Source organism: Martes martes, assembly GCF_963455335.1.
Source record: "Martes martes genome assembly, chromosome: 11".
In the NCBI taxonomy this organism is placed as follows: Eukaryota; Metazoa; Chordata; class Mammalia; order Carnivora; family Mustelidae; genus Martes; species Martes martes.
In genome coordinates, this window is record NC_137899.1 from 24461771 (window position 1) to 24487665 (window position 25895).

The following is a 25895-nucleotide window of genomic DNA, read 5'->3' on the forward strand; positions in this document are numbered from 1 at the left end:
GAACACACAGCAGATAGGAGCTTATTTCTTTCTTACAATGAATACATGTTCCCAATTAGACTTCTGTTAATTTTTGTAACTGCTCTAATTTCTAGCATGGCACGTGGAATGTAATAAAAAAAATCAACAAATGGCTGTTTATTGAGTGAACAAATGACCGATTAAATGCATGACCACATACACACGTGCCAAGGGTGTTTTGAGGCCTGATTTGGTCCTGTTTCAAAATCTCAAGGGCAATCTTTAGCTTCCAAGCACGTAAAAATCAGCTATTTTCTGACACCCAGCCAGACCCACTTCCTTCTGAGTGTTAACTTTCTCAATCAGATAACTAAGCCTGCAGACATCAGAGAAAGATCTTACATCAGCTCTGCTGATTCAAAGTATCCTAGCGAGTGCGTGGGGACCAGCTCCAGTTCCCTAAAGTCAGTGACGAGCCACAGTAGAATTTAATAAGTGAAGGAGATCTGGTCTGCAGAGACCAACATCAGGCCCCTCTCTCACAGTGACCCCCGACACACAAGTTCTCAGACACAGAAGGTCTCCTCCTTAAATGCGTAAGGTGCCAAAGTCTGGTGACCACGTGAGGAAGAAAGAACAAATGTATTACAACAAAGGACAAAAGAGCCAAGACTTACCAGGAGGCAGAGGTAAAAACAAAGTCCTAGTAGCTTCCAGAATCCTGGTCATGAGGTGAAAGACTGTAAATTCAGCAGCACGGGCCTGCCTGCTGCTGGGTGAGACAACAGAGCTGCCGTCAGCCGAGGGCTTCATCCCTAAATCTCCACTCGTCTGAGCAGTGGCTCTGAGTACCACAGAGAGACGGACTTCCTGCTAACCCTGAACGACTAGGCCCTGTTGAAAGCCTCGTGCCTAGAATCTAACCAGACAGTAGGCACATAAACGATCAGTTGCATTAACTCCAATTCCCCTTCCTGTAGGTTCCAAGCACACACACCCCTCAGTCCTCATCAACCATATACCCGGGAAAGGGGCGGGTGAAGCCACAGGGCCGTTCCTCTAAATGCTGAGTGCAGAACCAAGACAGACAGGGTCAGGGCTGCTGACAAGTGCTTTCAATTGTTAGGTTCCAAAAAAGCTTTGCCAAAACAGGCAGCAATTAGAGTTGTCTTTACACACCTTGATCAGAGAGAGGGGGAAATGCGTACCAGTGGAGAAGCCAGGGGTGAAGATGGTGTTTCCTCCAGCTGGTTTCCAGGGTTTGGCAAATGAGATCCAGCTGGAAGATAAAGACAGTCTCTTACCCTTCGCCCATACCCTCTCCCTCGGGGTCCCTACAGGGAGCCCTCCGCAGGCCTGACAGGCATGTTCAGGGCAGCTGGCGTTTAGCCTGGGCCGGGACACAGAACCGGCCTTTCTGTAGTCAGTGCTGAGGCACTGGAATCCAAAATGGAAAGAGTGAAAATATGCACCAGAGTCTAACAGAGCCCCTTTTGTCTACACAGGCGGTGCCCCTGCTGGGCTTCCCCAGCCCTGGGTAACAGGCCCTCTGCCATCCGTGAAGGTCAAGCACAACTGGATTTACTCTAGGCCTGTCACATGACAAAGGCCAACAGCTGACAGTGAGAAGAAAGGAGACACAGAACAGGACAGAGGCCCTGAGCGATGACTGTGGAGGATGACAGACCTCAAGTCGAGGTCAGACCTTTGACTAGTCTGTCAGCAACAGAGCAGTTTCCAAGGGGGCTGTTGCCTGCCCTGAACCCCATGCCCTGCCTGCGGAGGCTAAGGACAGGGCACCAATCAGAAAGGATCTCCAAATGGGCACAGATAAAAAACAGTATATTCTCAGTGACACAGATTCTCAGTGTCTCTTCGGCAGAAGTCAGGTAAGATGACTTGGAAGCAATGCAGTCCGGTTCCTCCGGACTTCCTCCATTCGTTTCAGAAAGCCCCACCGGCCACCCTGCTAAGGGGACTGCGAGACACGGCTGTTTGCTGCTGGGAAGGAGCAGGCAGGTTTGGCTGCAGTCAGTGACTGTCGAGTCCGAAAGTGAGGGGTACTGAGTTTTCTAAGGCTACATCCCTTCCACTTCGGGTCCTCCTGTTTCCAGCGGTTGTTAACACAGACTATGTTAAAACTTCAATGTGATTAGGTACACGGAAGAATGTTGCTTGAGCATAAACCCTTAATACTATGGAAGGTGAAATTTAAGGTCAACAGAAAGATGATAGGTAGACATGTTAAATAGTTTGGCTATCAAAGGACAAAGAAAGCAAGTTAATACCAGCTTGGGGAAGAGCAAAGCCACATTCATAAAGTGAGCTCCTTGATACCCTGTTTGAAGCGAGTATAATAAACCACTTTTATAACCAAGTCCTCCTTGTTTTTTGTTGTTGTTGTTGTTGTTGTTCTTTTTTCCCTTTTCTCAATCTCTAGCATACCAAATATACCAGTGTGAGGACAGAAAATCTGCAAAAGTCTAATCTGAAAAATATCCTGAACCACAAACTGGGAGCTACATACTGGGGGACTGGGGGCGGCAGGAAAGAGAAAAAGCAAAACCAACCAGTTTTGAAACGTAGTCCAGAACCATCTGTTCAATTTTCTTCTTTTCTACACCCTGTAGGTGTCTCAAAAGATGGTCTTTTAGCTCAGACACCATCTGAAAACAGGACATGGATTAGATAAGTCACAACCCACCCACTCACACCTGCTACTGGTTGAAACTAGATCCAATCATTAACACTCTTTACCAACACGAAAAATCCTGGACCCAAAGATCCCACTGGTGGAAATGCACAACCCACAGTGTTACTTTAATGGGCATAAATCAGGGACATGATGTGTCACCCGGAGCCTAGCGAGCAGCCAAGAGTCAGATTCCCAGCCGTGATGAGAATTCTCCAAAGAAGCTGAGGGAAGCCACTAACTTAGACGTCAAGGGCTCTGGGATCTACCAAAGGGCTGAAGTCTACTAGTCCCAGACCTGGAGAACTTACAGGAACAACTGCAATCATGGAGTGACTGTGTTGATGCGGGGTGGGGGGGAGGGGTTGGAGGGTGTTGAGGAGGTATAGTGGCGAGTGGCATGCTTTGGGACATTTGGAAGGACAGAGGCAGGAGTAAAAACGAAATCCATCAGGTACCTCCCTCTAGACATTCAGCACAGTCCCCTGACATGCAAAAGTAATGAAATTATTGATTCTATCACCTCTAAACTGACTTGTATATCTACTCTATTCTCATCTTTCTTGGAGCTCACCAATCAGTGCAGTGTAGCATCCCAGCTCTCCCGGCCTTTTGCTCTTAGGTCTCCTTCTCCTTTTTTTCCCTCTCTTTTGCCTAAATGTTCTTCTCAGCTGGAGGTCCTCCTCATTAGAGATCTTTACACCAATAAACACCATGAGAACTGTACAATTAACAACATACGTGCACATATCTACTATGTTAGCAGATTTACGTATCTGCTATATGTATACATACATATATGACACCCTGAGCAAAACTTAGCCCATGGCATTCTGGGCCATTGGTTAATTAACTAGGCTTAAAATTTTTTAGTTTTTAAAAAAGATTATTGCATGTTTTGTGCTTTTCCATTTTTCTATGACAACCATAAAGATGAAAATTTAAATCACCCACAATCCTATCATCTGTGTTAACATTTTGGATATTTTATTCTCCTTTTCTCCAGTGTGCACACTCATCCCAATGTTTTCTAATTTGCCCTTTATTTCATGTAATAGTTTATGTCGTTGAATATTCTTTACCATGCTGGTTGTAATGGCTGCACAGTATTCAATTTTATGAAACAACTAGAATTGAACTATTTATTCTCCTCTTAAACATATGGGATACTTCTTATACTATTGTGAATACCACTAAAAAAAAAATCCCTTATACATGATTTGTTTGCCATATCCCCAGTTATTTTCTTAAGTGAAATTCCTAGAAATGGAACTTGTCGGATCATGTACTAAAGGTCTGAGACACTTCGCAGTGGATATACTAATGGGTATACTGGTTTCCAACTGCATTGTATGAGGCTGCCCAATTCCCCAGATGCTGAACTTTGCTAGTGCAATTTTTAAACTTTGACAGTTGGATAGGCAAGCACACACACACATTAATTTTTTATATTAGATTCCTTAATCTATCTGGTATTTCTGCTGGTTTATGGTATAAGGTGGTGGTATTTGGGACAGGAGGACTCTAATTGTCTTTTCCAGATAGGCAGCCATTGATGGACTAAAAAGTATTTCTTTCCAGTGATTTTTAAATGCCTAATTTTATCCTACACTAAAGATTCAAATTTAAACTAGAGTCTCCTGTCTATTTTGTACAAGCACCATATTGTTTCAGTTATTGTAGATCAATAACACACTTAGCTAGCTGGTAGTGTCAGTTCTACTCCTTTTTGTCAAGTGAGTCACCTGGTCAACTGTCAGAGTTTTGGGTTATAATTTTATTAAACGTAGATGCTAAGGATTTGGAAATGGAATAATGTTTTTCACTAACTTTTCTAACTGGTTAATCCTAATAAAAAAGAAAATATACTTAGAATCACCAGCTTATTAACTTGTTCCTTAGTATTTTCCATTTCCCATTTCCATTTGATTATTTTGTTTGTTGCATTAGACAATCATAGCATCTTCTTTTACTTTTGTTTCTTAGTGCACTGTATGGAATTTCCAGAACAATGAAAAATTTTAGTGAAAATAGCAAGAATCCGTAATTGCTTTCTTTGTTTTTTGAGAGAGAGAGAGAGTGAGCGAGCCTGGATAGGGCAGGAGTGGGGGAGAGGGAGAAAGAGAATATTAAGTAGGCTCCGTGCACAGCACAGAGCCCAACAGGGAGCTCGATTCCATGACCCAGAGATCATGACCCGAGCCGAAATCAAGAGTTGGACGCTCAACCAACTAGGCCACCCAGGCATCCCACTTCTTTCTGATATTAATAGGAATGACCCCAACATTTGATTTAAAATATGTCAGCTATCAGTATTAGGATATTTTTTGTCTTATTGATTTGGTGTATTCCAGAAGTGGAATTTTACTTTTATCAATTTTTAGCACCTATAGAGATGATCTTTTTTTCCCTTCTTTGACCTAGTGATATGATGAACTACATTAATACATTGGCTAATGATAAGCCTTCTTTAAAAAAAAAGGCCACTTGGCCATGTTGTATTTTTCAAATGTACCACTGGAAAATATTTTAATTGAGCTTATGGTATCTATGTTCATAACTGAAAGTAAAAGTCATTGTTAGATTTTGGTTTTAGGGTTATGCTAGCCTTTTAAAGTGATTGAGAAACTTCCCATCTTTTTTTCAAAAATAATTTACATAGTGTGGGTATAATCTGATCCTTATAAGTTTGAAAGAACTAACTCATTAAATAATTTGGTGCCTTTTTGGAAGATTATCTTTTTCTTTTTCTTTTTTTAAGAGAGAGAGAGTGAGTGCATGCATGTGGGAGTCAGAGGAGGGAGGGGGAGAGAGACTCTTAAGCAGGCTTTGTGCTCAGTGTGGAGCTCAACACGGGGCTTAACCTCAGGACACTGAGAATGTGACCTGAACCTAAATCAAGAGTTGGACACTTAACCGACTGAGCCACCCAGACACCCCTGGAGATAATCTCTGACAATTTTTTTCAAATTATTTTAGGGTTATTGTGCTGTCAAGGATTTTTATTTCTTCTTGGCTCAAGTCTGGTATTTCTATTTATCAAGGAAACTTTAGAATTTTCAAATGTGTAAATATGCATTTACACAGGTTTTTCTCACGTTTGAAAACCTTCCATAGTTAAGGTAATAGATTATCCCATTCCTAAGCCTGCACAGGATTAAAGATATTTTTTTAGACTTTCCAGATGTCTCTTTAATCAGTTTTTTCAATTAAAAAAATAGATTATGGGTTTATTTACCAATTCTGCTCTTCCATTCATTTATTTTGATTTCTCTGTCTTTGGTCTTCCTAGTAGTAGGGCTTTCTGAGAAAGGATACGTTATTCTGTTGCATTTTAAACCCCAAATACAAATGCCACAGAGACATTGTGCTTTCCTTGTTTTAAACACTCAGTGCTGTACATTTCCTTATGATGTTCTGTAATTATATATTTTGGGCGGTGACTGATTTATGTATGTCTCCCCCACTACACTAAATTCTAAAAGAGCAGAAATCACACCTGTGTTGTCTACCACTGAGCACACAGGGCCTACAGTGGCTGGTAACAGCTAATGGGTTAAAAGAATTAGTGAAAAATAAGGTCAGCACCAGAAGCACAATCTAGCCCTTTCCCCTTTTCTTGGATCCTATGGCTTCTCAGCACCCGAACGGCCCACAGACCACTTACCAGCCCCATCAGCAGCCTCTGGTGGCTGTCTTCCTCCTGGAAGAGGGGTGTTAATCTTGGCTCTGAAATTAAACAAAATAATAGTCAAGAAGGGTGGTTTTTGGGAAATGGGCTAGAAGAAGAGAAATCAGCCTGGGTCTCCCTTCTCTGAGTTACTGGGAACACAGACCATTTTGCTGATAGGATGAAATTTTTCATGAAATGTGTGACCTATTCCTGCAAGCTGAACCAGGTGATACACAGAGAGCTCTACTCCAAAAGACGAGGAAAGAAAGAAAGAAAACAAGGAACACATTGCCCGACACCGAGAGGCTCTGGCTTTGACTTCAACATGAAAACTCACCGCTGTCTGAAGACCTCTGCTTCACTGGAGTGAGAGACACTTGGGCCCTTTCTTAACACCAAGGGGGCCGTAAACTCAGAGACGGGACTTGGAAATGATCGCATGACTGTTTTCCTTGTGACCCCCAATGGTTTAGTGACTGTGGGAGTCATTGAACTGAGGGGACCTGTCAATTACTGAAGCAATAATACGAATTGACACAAGTTATCTGATTAAAAGAGTAACCAGCTCAAGATGGAAAAGTGACATGGAAGGTTCAACGGGATGGCATTTCCTCCGCCGTGATTTGCACTATACCAGCAGCCTGGAGGGGCGGACAACACAGTCTTGTTGCAAGATGTGCCTAACACTGCTCTAACTGCACCTTCGTGCCCTGCTCCTCCTCTCCTGGGGCAACTGAGGCACGCACCTGTCAAGAGAGCAGAACTGCCCCAGTCAGTGGGCTGATGACCCTGTGTGGGACGGCACAGGGGCCTCTTGTCCCCTCGGGATAAATCCGACCTGGAGCCCAAATGAGCTTTTTGATTCAGATGAAGCAATTCAAAACTTGATGTCAGCAGCCCTGAGTTTCACCCAGACTGTCCTGTTTTTTTTAGTGACGACATTCTTCCTAGGATACTAGGGCAAGCCAAGCACATGAGAGAAAGGGACAAGTTCCCAAAGTGCGCACAGAGAGAATGGTTACAGCATGTAAACAGGCTGGAAGTACAGGAGTAGGAGCTCTAACGGGGGCAGAGGAGTGACAGACACCACAAAAACCTTGACAACCGGCAACATTTCCCGCATGGCAAAATTCCTGGCCGAGCAAGAAGGACGAGCCTGAACCAGGCACCTTCCCACCCCTGCTGCTAGGCAGGACTCCTGCCCGCTGCTCCTGCCTGGAGCTAGCGGGAGAACCCCTGGCTTTGGGCATGGACGGCCTGGTAACACAGGCAGAGGCTGGTTCCCTCCGGGCTGCTCCCTAAGCACAGGCCCTGTCACCCTGGGCTGGATCACAAGTTCACTGTCACGGTTCACATGACCTGTGTACACAGCTGCAGGATGTCCCACAATGCACTGTATAAAATCGTTTCCGTTAGGGTCACCCAGCATACACCTAAACATCCAAGCCTATAAAACATAAGTGGGATATAAAAATAATAGCTTTTTAAATGGAAGCTGGCCTTTAGGAGGCATGAGAGTGTTCCAGAGACAAAACCACAAAAAAGCTTGTACCTGGATACGTTTACCATTCTCTTCCCTCAGTTTTACCTGGTAGGGTGTTTAATCAAGACTTACCTCAGCTGTCACTCCTGGAAAGCCTTTTCTGAGCTCGCTCTGTTCCCCAACCATCCCCACTCCTGATCCAATGCCTCCTCCCCCGCCCCCACCACTGTGGTTCTAGAAAACCCATCGCCTGGCTTGTTAGCATTTCTTCCTCACACATCAATGACAAAGCAGCTCTCAGGTATCTCGTGCACCAAGCGCTGTATGTACAAGGTGCTATAAACATTACTCCATTTACTCTTGTTTTTCCTCTCACCTTGCCCTGAAAAGGTTAATGCAGGAAGCGAACGCAGGGCTTGCCCAAGAGCACGCTGCTAGCATGTGGCTGGCCTGGAACTGAAGCCAAGTTCTGTCTGGCTCCAGGCCCATGCTCTTCCCCTATAACCACACAGCCTACCCAGAGACGCCTACCTTTGGACTCCTATGACCTAGCCCAGGGAGTGCCCAAATGTTACCCAAAATCAAAGACCCCCGTGTGATCAGACAGCTGAAAAGCTGGAAGGAAAGCAGCCCTAAGCCAGAGGAACTCCCGAAGTGCATCGTGTGGGTACAGCCACAGGGCACGGTAATTAGATCAAGGCTCTGAAGAAAAATAATGAAAACCAGACGGCCAACACTCAGGGACTCTTCCAGCAAAAGCACATTCAGCAGCTGTCCTGAAAGGTCCTGGTGCCAAGACAGACATGGAAGGAGCTGGGTGGTCACTCTAACAGGAAGATATTAAAGGGGTGCTGCCTTCGTTACACTACTGAGCGTGATTTCCTTGCCAACCCACACCGGTAGGAAAGACAGGGTTACAAACCAAACACTGACTGAAATCAAATAAAGAGGACTTCATTACACATCTTTTCTTACCCAAATTCCTTGCTTCTAGGTTAGAAATCACCCTACAAAGAAATTAGCCAATGTTATTCACATAGGAAGATTAAAAAAAAAAAAAAAGGCCACAATACCCCACAAAGATATCCTCCATAAAACCACCGCAGAAACTGTTCTCAGGCAGCTGAAAACCTCAAACACTTTAATCAACTTGGCAAAAGCCACATTAGGCGATTATAAAATCTCAAAACCCTTTAGCGCAAACAATGACAATAATTTAGAACAATTGCAGCTCTCGGTTATTGGAAATAATGGGAACAGAAAATAGAACAGGGTTGGAAGGGGCCTATTCTTGTAGCACTCCAAGATGACTCATCTATCCAGAAAATGGGCTTTCAAAATAAGAGCCCGCTCAGCAGCCCCCTAACACTTTTTAAAGGAACCTACTGTCTCTATCCCCCTAAAGTGTTCACTTAGTAAGCCCTTCTCTACTACTTACCGTTTATAATTATTCAGGATGCCAGTCTGTAAGGTTTAACACATACAATTTTCCCACTAGAAACTCTACCACCAAACTCAAGAATAGGACCCAGGTGGCTGCGTTCATTAAGCTGACAGCATCGTTTTGTTGAGGACACTCAACAAAAGGAAGGTCCTTCCACGAAGGGTCTCCAAAAAAGTACTCGCAAAAGATAGGCATCTTCTCGGTACACTAATCCCTAATTTTACTTACTTCATTGCATTTTCACGAATATTCCTCATGTACACCATGGACCTTCTTCTTTCAGTTTTCTAGAAGGGAGAACATGTCAGAGGTGTGGAAGGTCCAAGTTTTGTGGCTGCCATTTTTCACACCAAGGACATAGTGCAACATAGCGAAAGAGTTTCGGAAAAAAGAAATATACTTTCCAAGCGATCAAAATACCTATGTTCTTAAAAATTAGTTTAAAAACACCTTATTCTGAAATTATTATAGATGTGTTGGAAGTTGTAAATCAACTAGACAGTGTTGTGTCATATACAATGACACTGCAACTACATATGATTCTAGAGAGATCTCATGTACGCTTCAGCCAGTCTCCCCCCATGTTTATATCTTATATAAAGGACTATAGTACAGTATCAAAATCAGGAGGCAGATATTGCTAGAATGAGTGTATAGTCCTATGTCAATTCACCACGGACGCAGATTCACGTGCCGCAATCAAGATACAGAACGGTTCCATCCCCCCACAGATCTCCCTTGTGCCGCCCATTTTGCAATCAGTCCCAGCCACTTTTCTTTCAACTAAACCTAACCCTCAGCAACCATAAATTTTTGGAACACCTAGGTTTTTTTAAAATCAATTTTTAACTATACAAGTAATGCAAAAACACAGGTAAGACCGGGCTATTAATCTCACTTCCACGATGAACATGCTGTGTGTGTCCCTTAACCTCTGCGCCCTTGATTTTCCTCAAGAGAAAACAGATCAGAAAAGCACCGTGGTCTTCTTGCAACAATGCAAAAGGGCCTGGCGGTTGGGGAGAGTGCAGCAAACTGAAGCCAGCCTTGGGACTAAAGGGCATCCCCTCATCGGATGCTATACTTTTGCTTCTTGCTTTATTCTCCTGCATCCACACAAACCTCTTCTGAGATCAGGCTGTGCCATTCTTTCCGGACCATGCTATTGTCATACAGCAGGCGTGGCTTGGAGTACTTCACGTATTCCAGGTTGGAGTTCAGTTTTTCCCAGTAGCCCTTAAAGCTGTGCACCTGCAGGAGACAAAAAGCACTGGTGAGCTTGAGAAGCAGGGCCTGGACCCCGACCAACCAGCAAGGACCATCCGAGCCTTGCAGAAAGCCGGGCTCGCTTTACTTCTTAGAGGGCAGTGTTTCCGACTGAATTCTTCCCACGAAAGATGGCATTCTCCTCCTGCAGGAATTCTAAGATTTTATTTAATTGCCAGAGAAAGAGATCACAAGTAGGCAGAGAGGCAGGCAGAAAGAGGCGGGGAGCAGGCTCCTTGCTGAGCAGGGAGTCTGATGTGGGGCTCGATCCCAGGACCCTGAGATCATGACCTGAGCCGAAGGCAGAGGCCTAACCCACTGAGCCACCCAGGCGCCCCCTCCTGCAGGAACTCTAAAATAGTAAGACTTAAAGAGTCTTGCTTTCCCCGTCTCCTTTTCTGTCCCTTTTACAGAGAGCCACTGCTCCCGTCCCCAAACCAGTATGAGTCACCTGGGTTCCGGCTAAGTTGGGAAGCCTGTATTAAACCCTGTGTTGTATTAAACACACCAGATTGTTTCCTCTCCAGAGACCCATGCTGACTTAGGTTGTGTTAACAATGATGTATTCAGAGAATGTTCATAAGACATACATATAGCACAGGGAAGAGGCTTACTTTCCTGCTAAGCTTATCTACTTCCAAAAGAGGTCTTTCAAAACCTAGGCGTCAGAAAGGTGGGGTGAACTAGTTTCACATTTGGCTGTCAAATACTCCAAAACAGAATTTGATGGCAACCTATCTAGGTCTTTGACATATTGCTATAATTGAAGCAATAATGTATCCATTATATTCATTTTTAAATATAATACAATACTAATACATTTTTAATATTGAAGGATGTATTGACACAAAATGTTTTTTAATTTTTTAAGATTTATTTATTTAAGACAAAGAATGCGTGAGTGGGCAGAGGGGCAGAGGGAAGGGAGAGAGAGAACCTCGAGCAGACTCCCTGCTGAGCATGAAGCCCGATGAGGAGCCTCATCCCACGACCCTGAGATCATTACCTGAGCTGAAACCAAGAGCCAGAAGTTTAACCAACTGAGCCACCTAGGTGACCCTGTTTTTTAATTTTTTAATTTTAAATTTAAGTACAATGAACATACAATGCTAGATTACTTTCAGGAGTACAATATCGTGATTCAAGAATTCTATACACTACCCAGTGCTCTCTGCAGTAAGTGTAGTCTCCATCTGTCACCAAATATTATTGCAATCTTACTGACTAGATTCCCTCTGCCGTACTGTTCCTCTCTAAGACTTATTTTGTAACTAGAGTTTTGTACCTCTTAATCCTCTTTATCTATTTCACCTATCTCTCCCACCCCATCACCCTCTGGCAACCACTAGTTAGGCCTCTGTAATTAAGAGTCTGGTTTTATGTCTCTTTTTAATTTATTTATTTTGTTTAACTTTTACATGTAAGTGAAATCATATGGTATTTGCCTTTCTCTGACTTATTTCACTTAGCATTATACCTATAGGTCTATCCATGTTGCTGCAAATGGCAAGATCTTATTCCTTTTTTACAAGTAATATTCCATTGCATACATACACCACTTCTTTATCCATTCATCTATGGATGGACATTTGGGCTGCTTCCATATCTTGGCTATTGTAAAGAATGCTGCAATAAACATAGGGGTGCGTGTATCTTTTCAAATGAGCATTTTCATTTTGAGTAAATACCCTGTAATAGCATTATTGGATCATATGGTAATTCTAGTTTTTATTTTTTGAGGAACCTCCAAACTCTTTTCTATGCACCAGTTTGCATTCTCACCAACAGAGCATGAAGGCTCCTTTTTCTCTACATCCTCACCAACACTTGTTATTTCTTGACTTTTCGATTCTAGCCACTCTGAACAGGAGTGAGGTGAAATCTCATTGTGGTTTTGATTTGCATTTCCCTCATGATTAGTAATGGTGGGCATCTTGTAGGCCATCTGTATGTCTTCTTCAGAGAAATGTGTACTCAGGTCCTCTGCCCATTTTTTAATTGTATTATTTGTTTTTTGGGTGTTGAATTGTATAACTTGTTTGTATATTTTGGATACTAACCTCTTAGTGGATATATTATTTGCAAATAACTTCTCTCATTCAGTGGGTTGCCTTTTCATTTTGTTGATGGTTTCCTTTGCTGTGCAAAAGCTTATTTTGATGAAGTCCCAGTAGTTTATTTTTGCTTTTATTTCCCTTGCCTAAGAAGACATTATCTAGAAAAACGTTTCTATGGCTGATATCAAAGGATATACTAACACACACTGTTTTCTTAAATCAATGAAGATAGATTTATGATACACTTTCTTGCCAAAATACATGTGTTTGTAAAAGATTTGACTAGGACCAAAATGCAATGTGTAGCCAGAAAACAAAGTGAGCTAGTGCTTGGTGTGGTAACAGCCTTGGCTATATTGCAAGAAAAAAAAGAGAATTTTAGTAAAATAAGCCTCAAACAAGAAAAATGCCCTTATATTAAATAATAGCACACTATCCACACTCTTACTGAAAAGGCAGTTACTATTGGTTCAAAATGAATTTTGGAGTATTGGTAAATTACATAATAATATTAACTTGGTGTTTTAGAAGCCTGAAAGGCCCATCCAGCCAACATCCCTTCTCAGAGAGACAAGGAAAACTACGTCCAAGGGCGCCCGGATGGCTCAGTTGTTTAAGCGACTGCCTTCAGCTCAGGTCATGATCCTGGAGTTCTGGAATCGAGTCCCACATCGGGCTCCCAGCTCCATGGGGAGTCTGCTTCTCCCTCTGACCTTCTCCTCGTTCATGCTCTGTCACTGTCTCTCTCTCAAATAAATAAATAAAATGTTTAAGAAAAGAAAAGAAAAGAAAGAAAGAGAAAGAAAGAGAAAAACTACGTCCAAGAAAAGGTCATTTCTAGGGGAAATTGGAACCCCAGTGTCACATCACACTCCCAGATAAACCCACCTCACTCACCTTTTCTTCCCCTTTCAACTTATTTACAATTAATGGGCCTTTATCTACCCTTTGGTCTTCCTTCTATTGAAAAAAATAATAATGAAAGCAAATTCTGCCAACATTTGGCTGTAGTTAGTCCCTGACAGGAAGTCACTGCAGCTTTCTTGCATTGCCGAGGCCCCACAACTAACTGGTGTTGTAGTGACACCTAGTGGTTGGTCAAGATACTAGCTCTGCCCACTTTTGTGGCAGCAGCCCCACCCTGTGGTCCCAGCGATGTCTGAGAACACCGAAGCCCTCTCATCCATCTGAGGGTCTCCTCCCCTCACTCATACAATGTAGCTCCTTAAAAAAGATCTCTCCCAAGCGACCTTCCTTCGCCTTCAATCATTAAAATAATCCCTTTTCTCAGCTGAAAACAAACAGTTAAAACAAGTCCATGGATGGGCTACAAAGGGGCTTAGGAATCCAATGACAGTATGCAGAACGGAGTGAGTTGTGGGAGCACATCTCTGGGGACAAGGCCTACAGCTTGCACCAGATGTTCAAAGGGATCCATAACCTACAATAGTTCAAAACCCCTGAGTTAGAAGGGAAAGGAATGGAGTTTTAAAAATAAACAAGCAAAACACACTTAGATTTAAATTAGAAACACTGTTCAGCAATGTCCCGGAAATATTTTACTATAAACCTGTAGGTCTTTCAAGAAGGTCACCACTGGATGTTACAACATAGATGAAAATAATTAGTGGCATATGTCACCACATGGTATCTATGAGGTAAGTGACAATTATTTTTAAGGTTTTATTTACTTATTTGACACAGAGAGAGAGAGAGAGAGAGCACAAGCAGGAGGAGCGGTAGGCAGACAGAGAAGCAGGCTCCCTACTGAGCAAGAAGCCAGATGAGGGGCTTGATCCCAGGACCCTGGGATCACGACCTGAGCCAAAGGCAGATGCTTAACCGACTGAGCCACCCAGGTGCCCCAATAAGTGATGGGATTTTTTAAGTTATGAAAATCTCAGAGATCACTGTATATTGGAAGGTCTATTTCGAAGCCTGAGTAATAGATAAGACCCAGAGTTTGAAAATGGATTTGAGTAAGTGAAAGACAAGGAGAGGATGTTCCAGAGGGGCACTCTAGGGAGTGAGCAAAGACTGAGAGACAAGAATGTGCATTCTGGGTTTAGATCAGAGGCAGAGCATTAGAGAAAGCAACCAACAGCACTTCAATCTCTGTGGTGAAGACCTCTGTCTCTAGCATGTGACTCCCGACTTCAGCAAACACGGGGCTGGCACCCCCCAGATACTAAACTGCAGCGGGGTGTGACCTGAGCTTCCTGAGTTTTCAAAGTTCCCGGGGCACCCCCAGTGCTCAGCCAGGGCAGAGAACACTGCTTGAGCCTGCCCAGGTCATCTCCGTCTCCCACCCACCCTCACTTGTCTTCCTTGCCTTCGTCCCTCTGGCTTACAGGCTGATGAAGAACCAGCTGCCTGAGAACGGGTGATTGTGTTGTTGATTAATAGGAGATGGGGTTAAAGAGGAGGTTAGAGCCAATCCAGGATGGATGGCAAATGTCAAGGTAACACCAGACTGCTCATTCACCCAGATAATTAAAGCAGCTCCGAGATCGAATTTTAGATGCTTGAACATAGAATGGGGGAAGAGGGAGCAGAAGCATTACAATCACATCCGAACAGTCCACCTGGGAGCACAGAAAAACACTCCTGTATCGTCAGTTAGTACTCACGGAACTTGTGAACTGAACACTGGGCTCATCGGGGACAATGGCGTCGACATAAAGTAAAAGCCACAAGAGCCCAAGAAGCACACTGCAGGCTACTTCAGAAGAGCGCATAAGCCTTAAAATATTTTATAAGAAAATACTCATGAATGTAGCTACTTCTGGGAGACGCTGGTGTAAGAAGCCATCAGACTCTCAAGGGAGCCGCAGAAGTGTTTTCCTGCACAAGGAGGAGTTTTAAAGTTTGATTTTGAAAGAAGGGAAATTATCCCGAGTCTCTTCTTGAACAACTGGGTTGCCTGGCTGGCTCAGTTGGTAGAGCATGAGACTCTTGATGTCGGGGTAGTGAGCTCAAGCCCCATGTTTCAAGATTTAAGTAATCTCCATGTGGCGATTACTTTAAAAAAAAAAAAAAAAAAGAATCTCATTTTGCCTCTTAGGAGGACAGGAAATAATTACCGAGTGAAACCCATCAAAACTATTAATTAAACAAAGGACCAGAGGGTTATATTAAGGGATTGTTCCCCATCTTTGATTTCAGTTGCTAGTTGATTTTAGGAGATAAAAAACATCTGCCTTTCATTTCTAAAAAGCCCTCTGCCCTTGGTCCTACATCTGGTTAACCCTCATCTTCTTAGAGGAGAAAAGCTCAACTCAGAGAAAACCCTTACTCTCGACGCCAGGGCTCAACTAGCAGAACTAAAAGCATCAATCCAGTTTGGGTGTTCAGTGGATTCCATCTCAACATCAACTTTTGTTTGCAGCCCAGAGAAGCACAGTGACCCCCTACCTCTAGCACAGACAGAATAAAATACAGCCACCTGTGTGTCCATGAAACTAGCAAAGCACCATTTACTAAGCCCAAATGCTCTGAGCAGACCGTCAGATCCATACAGAGGACCAGTGACAGGAACCGCTGAGGCTTCCTGCAAAGGGGACCACATGTGGCAAGTGCCAGTTCTCCTATTCATAAATTAATACCCTCTTTTATCCCCATATCTAGAAAAATACAATCTCTCTTCTTTGCCCAGCTGGGTAGTTCTCTTACCCATTTTCAAAAAAAGATTCTATTTGCGAGAGAGAGAGAGAGAGAGAGAGGTGCACAAGCAGGGGGAGGCACAGAGGGAGAAGCAGGCTCCCTGCTGAGCAGGAACCCAAAAGGGGGGCTTGATCTCAGGACCCTGGGATCATGACCTGATCTGAAGTCAGGTGCTTAAGTGACTGAACCATCCTGGAGCCCCTCTCTTAGCCATTTTTAATGGGCTGCATTTTTAATGTAACCACTAAAAATGGTTCTAAACTGTCCATCTCATAACCCTAAGAAAGCCAACGGGAAGATATTTCTCTCCTTTCAACCTTAAGCATTAAGCAGTACATCTCCAACCAAACCTAGGAAGAACAGCATCACAGGCTAGTGGCCGGGTCTGTCCCTCAATTTCATCATCTGAGGTATTAACTGAAGGAACCCCCATCTCTGTAGATATGACAGGAATGACTACAGCAGCCTGGTACTATGTTTCTAAGAAATAATATTTCTTTGTGCCATCATAAAATTATGTTTGACAATATTAACTGAACTCGCCATAACTCACTGTCCCAGAAAATATGTTGTAGAGGAAAAATTCTTGTTTTTCTACTACAACAATCTACTCCCAGAAGACTTCATTTCTGGCCACCAAATGTGGAAGTTCCACCTACACACCACACACATCAACCAATTCTCCACCACCAGCTGGGTCTGCTATGATTTAACTCAATTTGGACACTACCTACTTGGAGACAGCATTGGATCCCATAAGCTGCCTATAAATTGGAGGTTCCCAAGACCCCCTCCTTGGGTTTGCCAGTTCACTGGAGTAGCTCACAGAACTCAAGAAAACAGTTCACGTATTATATATTGGCTTATTGTAAAAGGATAAAATGGTGGAAACTGCCAGATGGAAGAGATGGATAGAACCAGGCATGTTGGAAAGGACTCAGAGTTTCCACTGGCTCACGAGGGACACCACCCTCCCACACCTTAGCATCTCAAAAGCTCTCCAAATTCCTTCAGTAAGAGTTCTTTATGGAGGCTCCATGACTTAGGCAGGATTGATTAAATCACTGACCACCAGCGACTGAACTCAAATCTCAAATCCCAGCCAGTCTCTCTTACCTCGGGCGGGGGGGGGGGGGGGGGTGTACTGGAAGTTCCAACCTTCTAATCACGGGTTTGGTTCTTTAGGCAACCAGCCCCCAGTCTTAGGTGCTTTCCAAAAAATCACCTTATTAACATAACTCAGGTGTAGCTGAAAGGGGGCTTGCTATGAATAACAAAAGACATTCTTTTCACCTTTGTGCTATTTCAGGAACTGGGAACAAACACTGAATATAACAAAAGATGTCCCGGTAGCTCTTATCACTTAGGAAATTACAAGGATTTTAGGAACTCCATGCCAGGAGTCATGGATGAAGACCAAATGTTTATTTCTAGTTATATCATAGTATCACATATGTACCAACTGCACTTTGCGAAATCAGTATTTCCCACATCACCAATGGACATTTCTAGTACTACATTGTTATCAAAACAACAATCCTTATTTTTTAAAAATTGTAAGGTACTGCATTGTAATTTTGTTGATACTTTGGATCTGTAACAAAACTTGTATTTAAATGCCAGTAGTTGTCTGTATGTCTATATTGGGAGGGCAAGGAAAAAAGTCTTTTTTATTTCACAAAGCAATTAATAACACTCATGCTCTGCCCAATTAAAACTGTATTCTTAAAACACTGTGCGAGTGAAGAAGCATAATTAAATGAACAAGTCTCTGGAGAAGAGCCCAGGTGCCAATGATTGTATTCCCAAGTGCTCAGGGGCACTGAGACCCCCTGATAGACACTTGACTTGACTTCTGAGGGGACGTAAGTGGGAAGGGCTCTTAAGTCTCCCTGGCCTTCCCAGTGTCTGGGTCAGACAGTTAATCTAAACAAATGACTAAAAGGTTTCCTTACTTTATAAAATGAAACTAAAGATGTCTGGCTTAAAAAACACGTGAACATACTCCCATTTCTCCATTTGGGGCATGCTCATTCACCTTTTATCATTATATTCCAGTAAGTGATAGTTTCTATGTATTTCCTAATCTCCACGGGCTTCCTGCGGTCAGTTTTTTTTTTTTTTTTAAAGATTTTATTTATTTATTTGACAGAGAGAAATCACAAGTAGGCAGAGAGGCAGGCAAAGAGAGAGGGAGAAGCAGGCTGCCCGCTGAACAGAGAGCCTGATGCGGGGCTCGATCCCAGGACCCTGAGATCATGACCTGAGCCGAAGGCAGAGGCTTAACCCACTGAGCCACCCAGGGGCCCCTACGGTCAGTTTTAATAGTTTCTCTTCTCACTAGAAAATCAAGGGTAATTTTAAAGCTTTCAAGAAAATTGCCAAATTGCCACTTTCCTAGAGAAATCCATGTTTTATGAAGGGCTAAAATCATTCCTGGGAAGGACGCTCTTGATAACATTGCTTTGAAGGCAAGGACCTTGTTTCAGTATACTACTTGTTTGTTTAAAATTCTTCTGGAAACCATTTTATAAAGTAAGGAAGCCACTAGTCTTTCAGGTGATTAAGTGCTAATTCAACTGGCGTATGCCAAGTTAAATGGCATAGTCCTATATTAAACATTTGTAAAGTACTCCACGGGAGAACTCTTTGCAGAGAGAGTGGGAAGAAGGTGCTTTTCCACCTTCGCTTTGCCTTTTCCTCTCCTGACTTCTTATCAGGGCAGTCATCCACCAAGGAGCGAAGCGAGTGTGGTAAGAGTACATAAGGGTCCCTCGGGCCTCAGGGAAAGTCTGGCAGCAAGCGTGCGTTCATTCAAAAGGTAACTGGTGATTCGGGTCAGAGGTACTCAGAGCCAACTCCTGTAGCTGAGTAAGCACGGAGAGAGCAGTCTTGTAACTGCGGCAGGGGAGGGAGGAGCCGAGGGTGGGACGGCCCCCGCAAGCAGGCCCATCGCAATATAATGAAGCTGGGACTTGGGGTAGAAGAAGTAGGTCAAAGGCAGCGGCTTCTAGCGAGGAGTATTGTGCAAAGAGGAATGGGGAAACAAATGAGAAAGATCAGAGCCAGGTGTCCTGTGTCTCCTATGCTGAGGGACTGGGGTAGGGGTTGGGGAGCTGGGCAAAGCAAATCTAGTACCGTCTCTTCCAGAGTTCAAGGCCCATTCCAGTAGCGTATCTTTGCCTTCTCTGACGGATTGGGTCTGCGTCTGCATGGACAAGGTCGTCAAGAGATCTATAGTTCAAATGTGTGCTGTGTAACGCTTCCTCCCGGCATGCGGACACACAGGGAGCAGTACGGGAGCTCCCGAGAATGTCTGGAAATGGTTGATGGGGAACATCGGGGCCAGATGTCAAAGGTCATTAGAGGAAAGGAAAAAAAAGTGAGGAGATGGCACAGTGAATATTAGGGGAGAAAAAAAACTTGAATAATAAAAAAAGCATCATTTTACACACAAATACACAGACACACAAATAGGAAAAAAGAAAAAAAGGTGCAAAAATAAGCCACTTTGTTCCTAAGCAAAGTCAAATCATATTCTTAGAATAAGCCATTGGGTAAAAAATTAAGGAAATCATCACATCAGTCTTTTATATTTACTTAATTTTCAAAATGACAATACACGGAGCACCTGGGTGGCTCAGTGGGTTAGGCCTCTGCCTTCAGCTCAAGTCATGATCTCAGGGTCCTGAGATCGAGCCCTGCATGGGGCTCTCTGCTCGGCAGGGAGCCTGCTTCCCCCCCCCGCCGCCAACTGCTCTGCCTACTTGTGATCTCTCTCTCCCTCTATTCAGTAAATAAATAAAGTCTTAAAAAAATAAATAAAATGAAAATAAATAAATAAATAAGATGAAAATATACAATGGTGATACAGTTGTAGTAAAACTGATAAACCCATAAATTCCTTGTGAGTTAATCACAACTTTTTTTTTTTGAGTATCCAATTTGGCAATAAGAATCAAAAGCTTTCAAAACTGTCACAGTCTTTTGCCCAGCAATACTCCTGGACATTTAACCTTGGAGGATAAATCAAAAGAAAAACCATCTAGATAAAAATATTCACTGCAACATTATTTTTAATTGCATTTTTTTTAATGGGGGCTGGAGACAAACTAAATGTCTCAAAACAGAAAAATGATTCATTAGGACACAACAACCCAGCAGAATCCTCTGGAGCCTTTAGAGGTCATAATTACGAAGCTCACACAACAGCGTGAAAACTGATGTAACTGGCAATCTTTGTTAAATATCTCTGGATGGGGACGCCTGGGTGGTTCAGTCATTAAACATCTGCCTTCAGCTCAGGTCATGATCCCAGGGTCCTGGGATTGAGCCCCGAGTCCGGCTCCCTGCTCAGAAAGCCTGCTTCTCCCTCTCCCACTCCCCCTGCTTGTGTTCCCTCTCTCGCTGTGTCTCTCTGTCAAATAAATAAATAAAATCTTGAAAAAAAAAAATATCTCTGGATGGCTGTCACTACTATGCATCCATATGACAAAGGCTGGAGGAAATGGGGGTAAAACTGACAGCTGATTCGTTAGGAACTGTGGAGAATTATGGGTGACACTACTTTCTCCTTAAAATTCTCTTCACTGGGCTCCGGGTGGCTCAGTTTGGTTAAGCTTCTGCCTTTGGCTCAGGGTATGATCCCAGGGTCCTGGGATTGAGCCCCACATTGGGTTCCCCCTGCTCTGCGAGGAACCTGCTTCTCTCTCCCTCTGCCTGCCACTCCCCCTGCTTGTGCTCTCTCTCACTCTCTGTCAAATAAATAAAATCCTTAAAAAATAAATAAATAAAACTCTCTTCACCGGTTTCACACATTATGGGTTTGGTAGGACTCATGATAAAAGAAGAAACAGTACAAGGAAAGGAGGGAGGCTCTTAATAAGAACATTTTTAGCTATTAATCAAACCTTTCTTTCCCCTTCCTCTTTCTCCCTTTGGGGGGGCTTCACAGTGGTCTCAGCTGTGGCCCAGAACCGTCACCTTTCCGTCTCCCTGAAGGACCCTTCTTAGGACCGAAACCCAGAACCATCAAACCTGCCCCAGTCGGCTCTCTCCCACTCCCAGTGCATCACTGGGACCTCAGACCTCACGGCTTTCTGCTTTCCCCAGGCTGCCCAGGCCCGGCCTGCCCTCTGTGGATCCAAAAGAATTAAATGTAAATAAGAGAGCGGCAGCACAGAGAGCTGCCTGCTGCCAAACGCTGAGATTTCCCACTACACACCAAGCTATAATTAACAGGAGGCGATGCCAGAAACAACAAAGGAGCGTCAAGGAAACAGCTAAAATGCTCTCCAGTTTTTAACTACACACACATTCTTTTCTACTCACCCACCCCACCCCGTTCTCCCTATTGTGCTCAGAAGCCCTTCTGAAACCACCAGGTTACACAAAGACACTAATAGCTACCCCTTAGCGGCAGGAAGGAGGTGTGCAGAAGAGCTTCACAGAGACCGCATACCGAGCCAGCGGAGGTCACTTTTGAGAAACAGAAAAGCTGTTCTTAGAACCAGAAGGAAATTAGATAATCCCAGCCCAGGTTACTTAACGCGTTTAAGGCTGTGTGTGTGTATTTGTGCGTGCGCGTGCTGAGGGTTCTCTAAGGACCATCTATAAGAACTCCAGAGTGGACTGGTTGGAGGCGCCGTGGAAAAGACGAGTCCTGTGTGGTTTAGGTTGATCCCCAAAACCCTCTGTCTTCAGAAAACTTCCCTCTCCAAAGAGTATTCCTAAGAATTGCCATAATATTATCCTCACGGATGACTCAACCCCTTAGGAAGGATTTTCTCAAGAACTAACCCTACCCCTTGCCCCCATCCTCCCACTGACGGTCTACAAGCCCTTTGGGAACCGCCATAGTCCTTGCCACAGAGAGCTGGAACTCCCGTTGAGTGTGGAGGCCAGCAAGGAAGCCAGGCACGGTGTGCTTTTGTCTCTCCCTGGAAGGACTTACCTTCATGAAAGGCAATGGGATCTCTTCCGTCACAAGGGTTATTCCAGGAATTTCCTATGGTGGGGAAAAACACACACACAGGACTGCTAAACGTATCAACCACCACAAGCTTGAGCCTTCAGGAAGTGTTTTCTGCACAGACAGAAGCTGAGGGCAGCTCCCAGTTTGCTAACCTCTACTTTAAATAAACCTTATGGTTTATAAATAGCAGTGAACCAGCCCATCTCTTGCCTTGGGAAGGGAACTATTCTTTCAAGTCATGATTACAATAGAGGGCCAATCTCTGAAGGAAAGGAGAAGACTATTAGGAATACAGAGCAACTAGTATATTATTTACACATTTCCATTTAAGAACAAACGAGGCAAATTACGCATGCATTATCAAACGTAATAATAAGGGGGACATGTTCCTTCTCTGTTTATTGCTCCTTCCTCCCACTCCTTCTCTTTTCCTTAAATGTATTATATTATAGTTGGCCCCTGCCTCCCTAGAAGGAACCAAGATTAGTGGGGTTCTTTTTTGACTTTAATGGAAAATTTTCCTTCACCTCATCCTCTACCACAATTTCAGAAATAAAAGATCCCCATAAAGAGTTGATGCAGCGGTATCACCACGGCAAATATGAAAGGTGTAAAATCTGTATCAGGAAATCCGAATTATAACATTGTGAGCATTAAAACAAAAATTTCAATAGAAATATAAACTTCCAAAATGGCCCCTCACTCGTTCATTTTGGAAGTGTGTTTCTATATTGTGTAGATAAGCCTCTCAACTAGTGAATTTTCCTTTATTTTCTAAAAAAAAAAAAGGGTAGACGATATATGATGAAATAACTTTGAAAGTGTTCTGTAGAAATAAAATCTCGTGTTTGTTTAGAACTCAAATGTACTAGATTTTTACTGACACACAATATTCCTGTGGAAAGGGGCACCACAGAAATGCAGAAATAAATTTCCAGAATATTCAAGCAACCGAGTTGTCCACTATGACCACAGAAAGCCTGTGTTAAGAATGTATTTTGTGTTTCACTCACCACTACTTGGTAAGAGAAGATACTTCAAAAAAGCATTAAAATTTCACTACAGCTTTAGGTTATAAATGGCATCTTAAAATAAGAATAACAAGGTGAATTGTTTGCAAAGCATAATTCAGGGTTATTTATATGTAAGAGCACCATATGTTCTAGTATCTTAAAAAATCTAATTCAGTTATTTACAGAAATAATCTCTCTCCATACAGAAGTATGATATTACTATTTTTTTTTATCCTAGCAAGGATTTATTAAAGGATAGAAATAAGAGGATTTGTAGATTAGGAAAAGAAAAGGCAAATGATGAACATCATTGCTAAAGAGAAGCAGGGACTCAGAATTTCAGGATTAGAAGAGACCTTTAAAGGTAACCAACACCCTGAAGTTTAGAGCAACATGGTAAACCCTAAAAGCAGCTCAGTAGATGGTGGTTAGGACTGTGGGTTTTTTAGATTATACTCTCACAGGACTTCCTGACCTCACTCTGTAGGTCTACAAGAGCTCCTTGGCCCCATAGTCATGAGAAATGCCAAAGTAAGGAGCTGCCTCCCAAAACAGCCCCTCGAATGCTATCCAGCTAACACATGTTCCATCTTTAAACACAACCCTGGGAACTACAGGGGTTCCCGGTCCCCTCCTCCCAGACACGGAAATGGAGGATGACAGGGCTGGGTGGTGAGGGAAGAACACAGAGAGGTGCATTTCCTGACTCCCCGTGGTTTAACCTGCAGACTTCCTGCCCCATCACCATAGACGCTGTGTGTGTGTTCACGAGAGTTCTCAAAGCAAACAGTGAGGGCTTGGAGAACGGACAGACGAGCTGTCTTTCCCTTGTTACTCGACAGCAAGGCAAGAACATTTAACAACCCTTAACAGTCAAAGACAGAAGGGCCTTTAGGATAACTACCGCTGTGTATACCAAACATTTAGAAATTAATCACACATACCTGACTCTATTTAGATAGTCTAAATACAAAACGGGCAAGTGTCACGATTCATCCAGTACTTATTTTCCTATGTCTGTGTTACCTAAATTCCAATTATTTTTCTAAATGCCTTTTTGATACGAACCTCTGCCTTGGGACTAAGCATGTTGTTCTAACACCTAAGTATGAAAGAAGAAATCTTTTCCAGGGAAAGCCTGAAACCTTTTTCAGGGTTTTCGCTTTCTGATCCAACAAATCTCAGTTTACCGCACCATGTTCTAGAGAAAACAAACAAAATTTTAGCTCAGCACTTCCTAATTGAAAAATTGGGGAGAAGGGCCAAGAGGAAGAAAAGGTTGAAGGGAGTGAATTTGATCACTAAATTTCACTTAAGATCACTAAATTTTGCTGATCTTGAGGCTTTACAGTTATTACAAATTTTCTTTATGAGGCTGGGAAAAGGGGTAAATCTCCTTAGGAAACAGAACAGCTTACAATAACAGCAATGGTCCAATCATTCGCGTTTATAAAAACCTGAGAAATATTTTAGTCTACTCTAGTTGCTAAAAAAAAATGTAAAACACCATTTGAAGATGATAGAGGGTTCATTCTGCTTAGTAGTAGGAAGAGTAACACATATCCTGTACCTTCTCCTTTAATTCTCCTGTTTTGCATCACTACCTTTGGCTAACAGCAAGGATTCTCAGTGATTCTTCTGCCAGGAGACTCCAACTCAGATCCTTATCAGTCAAAAATAGACAAATGAAATCACAGCCATGGGTACTGTGACAGGGATGTCCCACAACTGACCCACAACTGGGTCAGTTTTAATTTTAATTTTAATCACACAAAGAATACAAAGTGTTAACTTACTGTATCCCAAGCGAACACTGAGGAATATGGCAAAAGTTTATCCATGTTACTTGTCTCTGGATATATGCTCCAATATGAAGAAGCTGAGTAGATTTTTGAAAGAAGAAAAAAAAAAGAAAAGAAAGAAAGACATGATTTAATAAGAAGAATAAGGCAGTAGACACTGTTAATTCACCAAAGCAAGCAAACCCCCAAAAAGTTTTTACTGCCTTATCCTTATCTTCAAAACGCTAACCATTAGAGTCTACCTTTATGAAACGTTCAGGTTCTGTTCTTTACTATGAGAATAATTAAAAAAAAATTATTTGGCACTTCTATCTACCCCCAAATGACATTATACTACTTCACACAGAAATGGCCGACACAAAACTGAACTAAGAAAGTTTTTACATCATACTGGAAGGAAAAAATCACTAATAAGGTTAGAGAATCAAGATCGTATCGTATCTCATCAGTCTCTGAACTGTCGCAGCTTCTCACAAGACCACGAGAGAATGAAATTTAATTAGCTGCTGACTGAAACAGAGTTAAAAAAAAAAAAAGTGCTTCTAACCAACATTTTGACAGATTGAGACATTATCAATTTGTTGCTTTCCCTCCAGCAAAAGGGTCAAGGATTCAACTTAATATGCACCATCAGCAAGACCTACCAATTATAAATTCCTGAATGAGGTCAAATGAATGGCAGGCAGAGACATTCTCAGAAATCCACTGAATAAGCTTTAAAAAATAAGAAGACAATTCTGTTGGTATGTACAACTGCACCCTGCCCCCACCACTGAAGAAGTACAAAATGTATGTGAATCTTTTTTAAAACTCTGTATCTATTTTGGAACTGTCAAAGAATACACTCACTTCCCTTCAAGGCACGTA

General features: G+C 42.8%; 1 protein-coding gene across 4 annotated transcripts in view; it reads right to left on the reverse strand.

Moving 5' to 3' along the window:
- GSAP (gamma-secretase activating protein) overlaps positions 1-25895 on the reverse strand; it is an 82037-nt gene that overhangs the window by 8405 nt on the left and 47737 nt on the right. For 3 of the 4 annotated variants that reach the window (XR_013967621.1, XM_080817960.1, XM_080817962.1), the window contains 10 exons: positions 25673-25742; positions 25023-25105; positions 22193-22246; positions 10376-10504; positions 9482-9540; positions 8785-8816; positions 6321-6382; positions 2532-2627; positions 1170-1240; positions 639-733 (listed from right to left, as the gene is read on the reverse strand). Coding sequence is in view for 3 of the 4 variants with exons in the window: in XM_080817960.1 (XP_080674086.1) it covers positions 639-733; positions 1170-1240; positions 2532-2627; positions 6321-6382; positions 8785-8816; positions 9482-9540; positions 10376-10504; positions 22193-22246; positions 25023-25105; positions 25673-25742 (751 nt within the window). In the remaining variant the exon portion in view is untranslated. The remainder of the gene's footprint in view (positions 1-638; positions 734-1169; positions 1241-2531; positions 2628-6320; positions 6383-8784; positions 8817-9481; positions 9541-10375; positions 10505-22192; positions 22247-25022; positions 25106-25672; positions 25743-25895) is intronic. The other variant, XM_080817961.1, reaches the window with a different exon arrangement.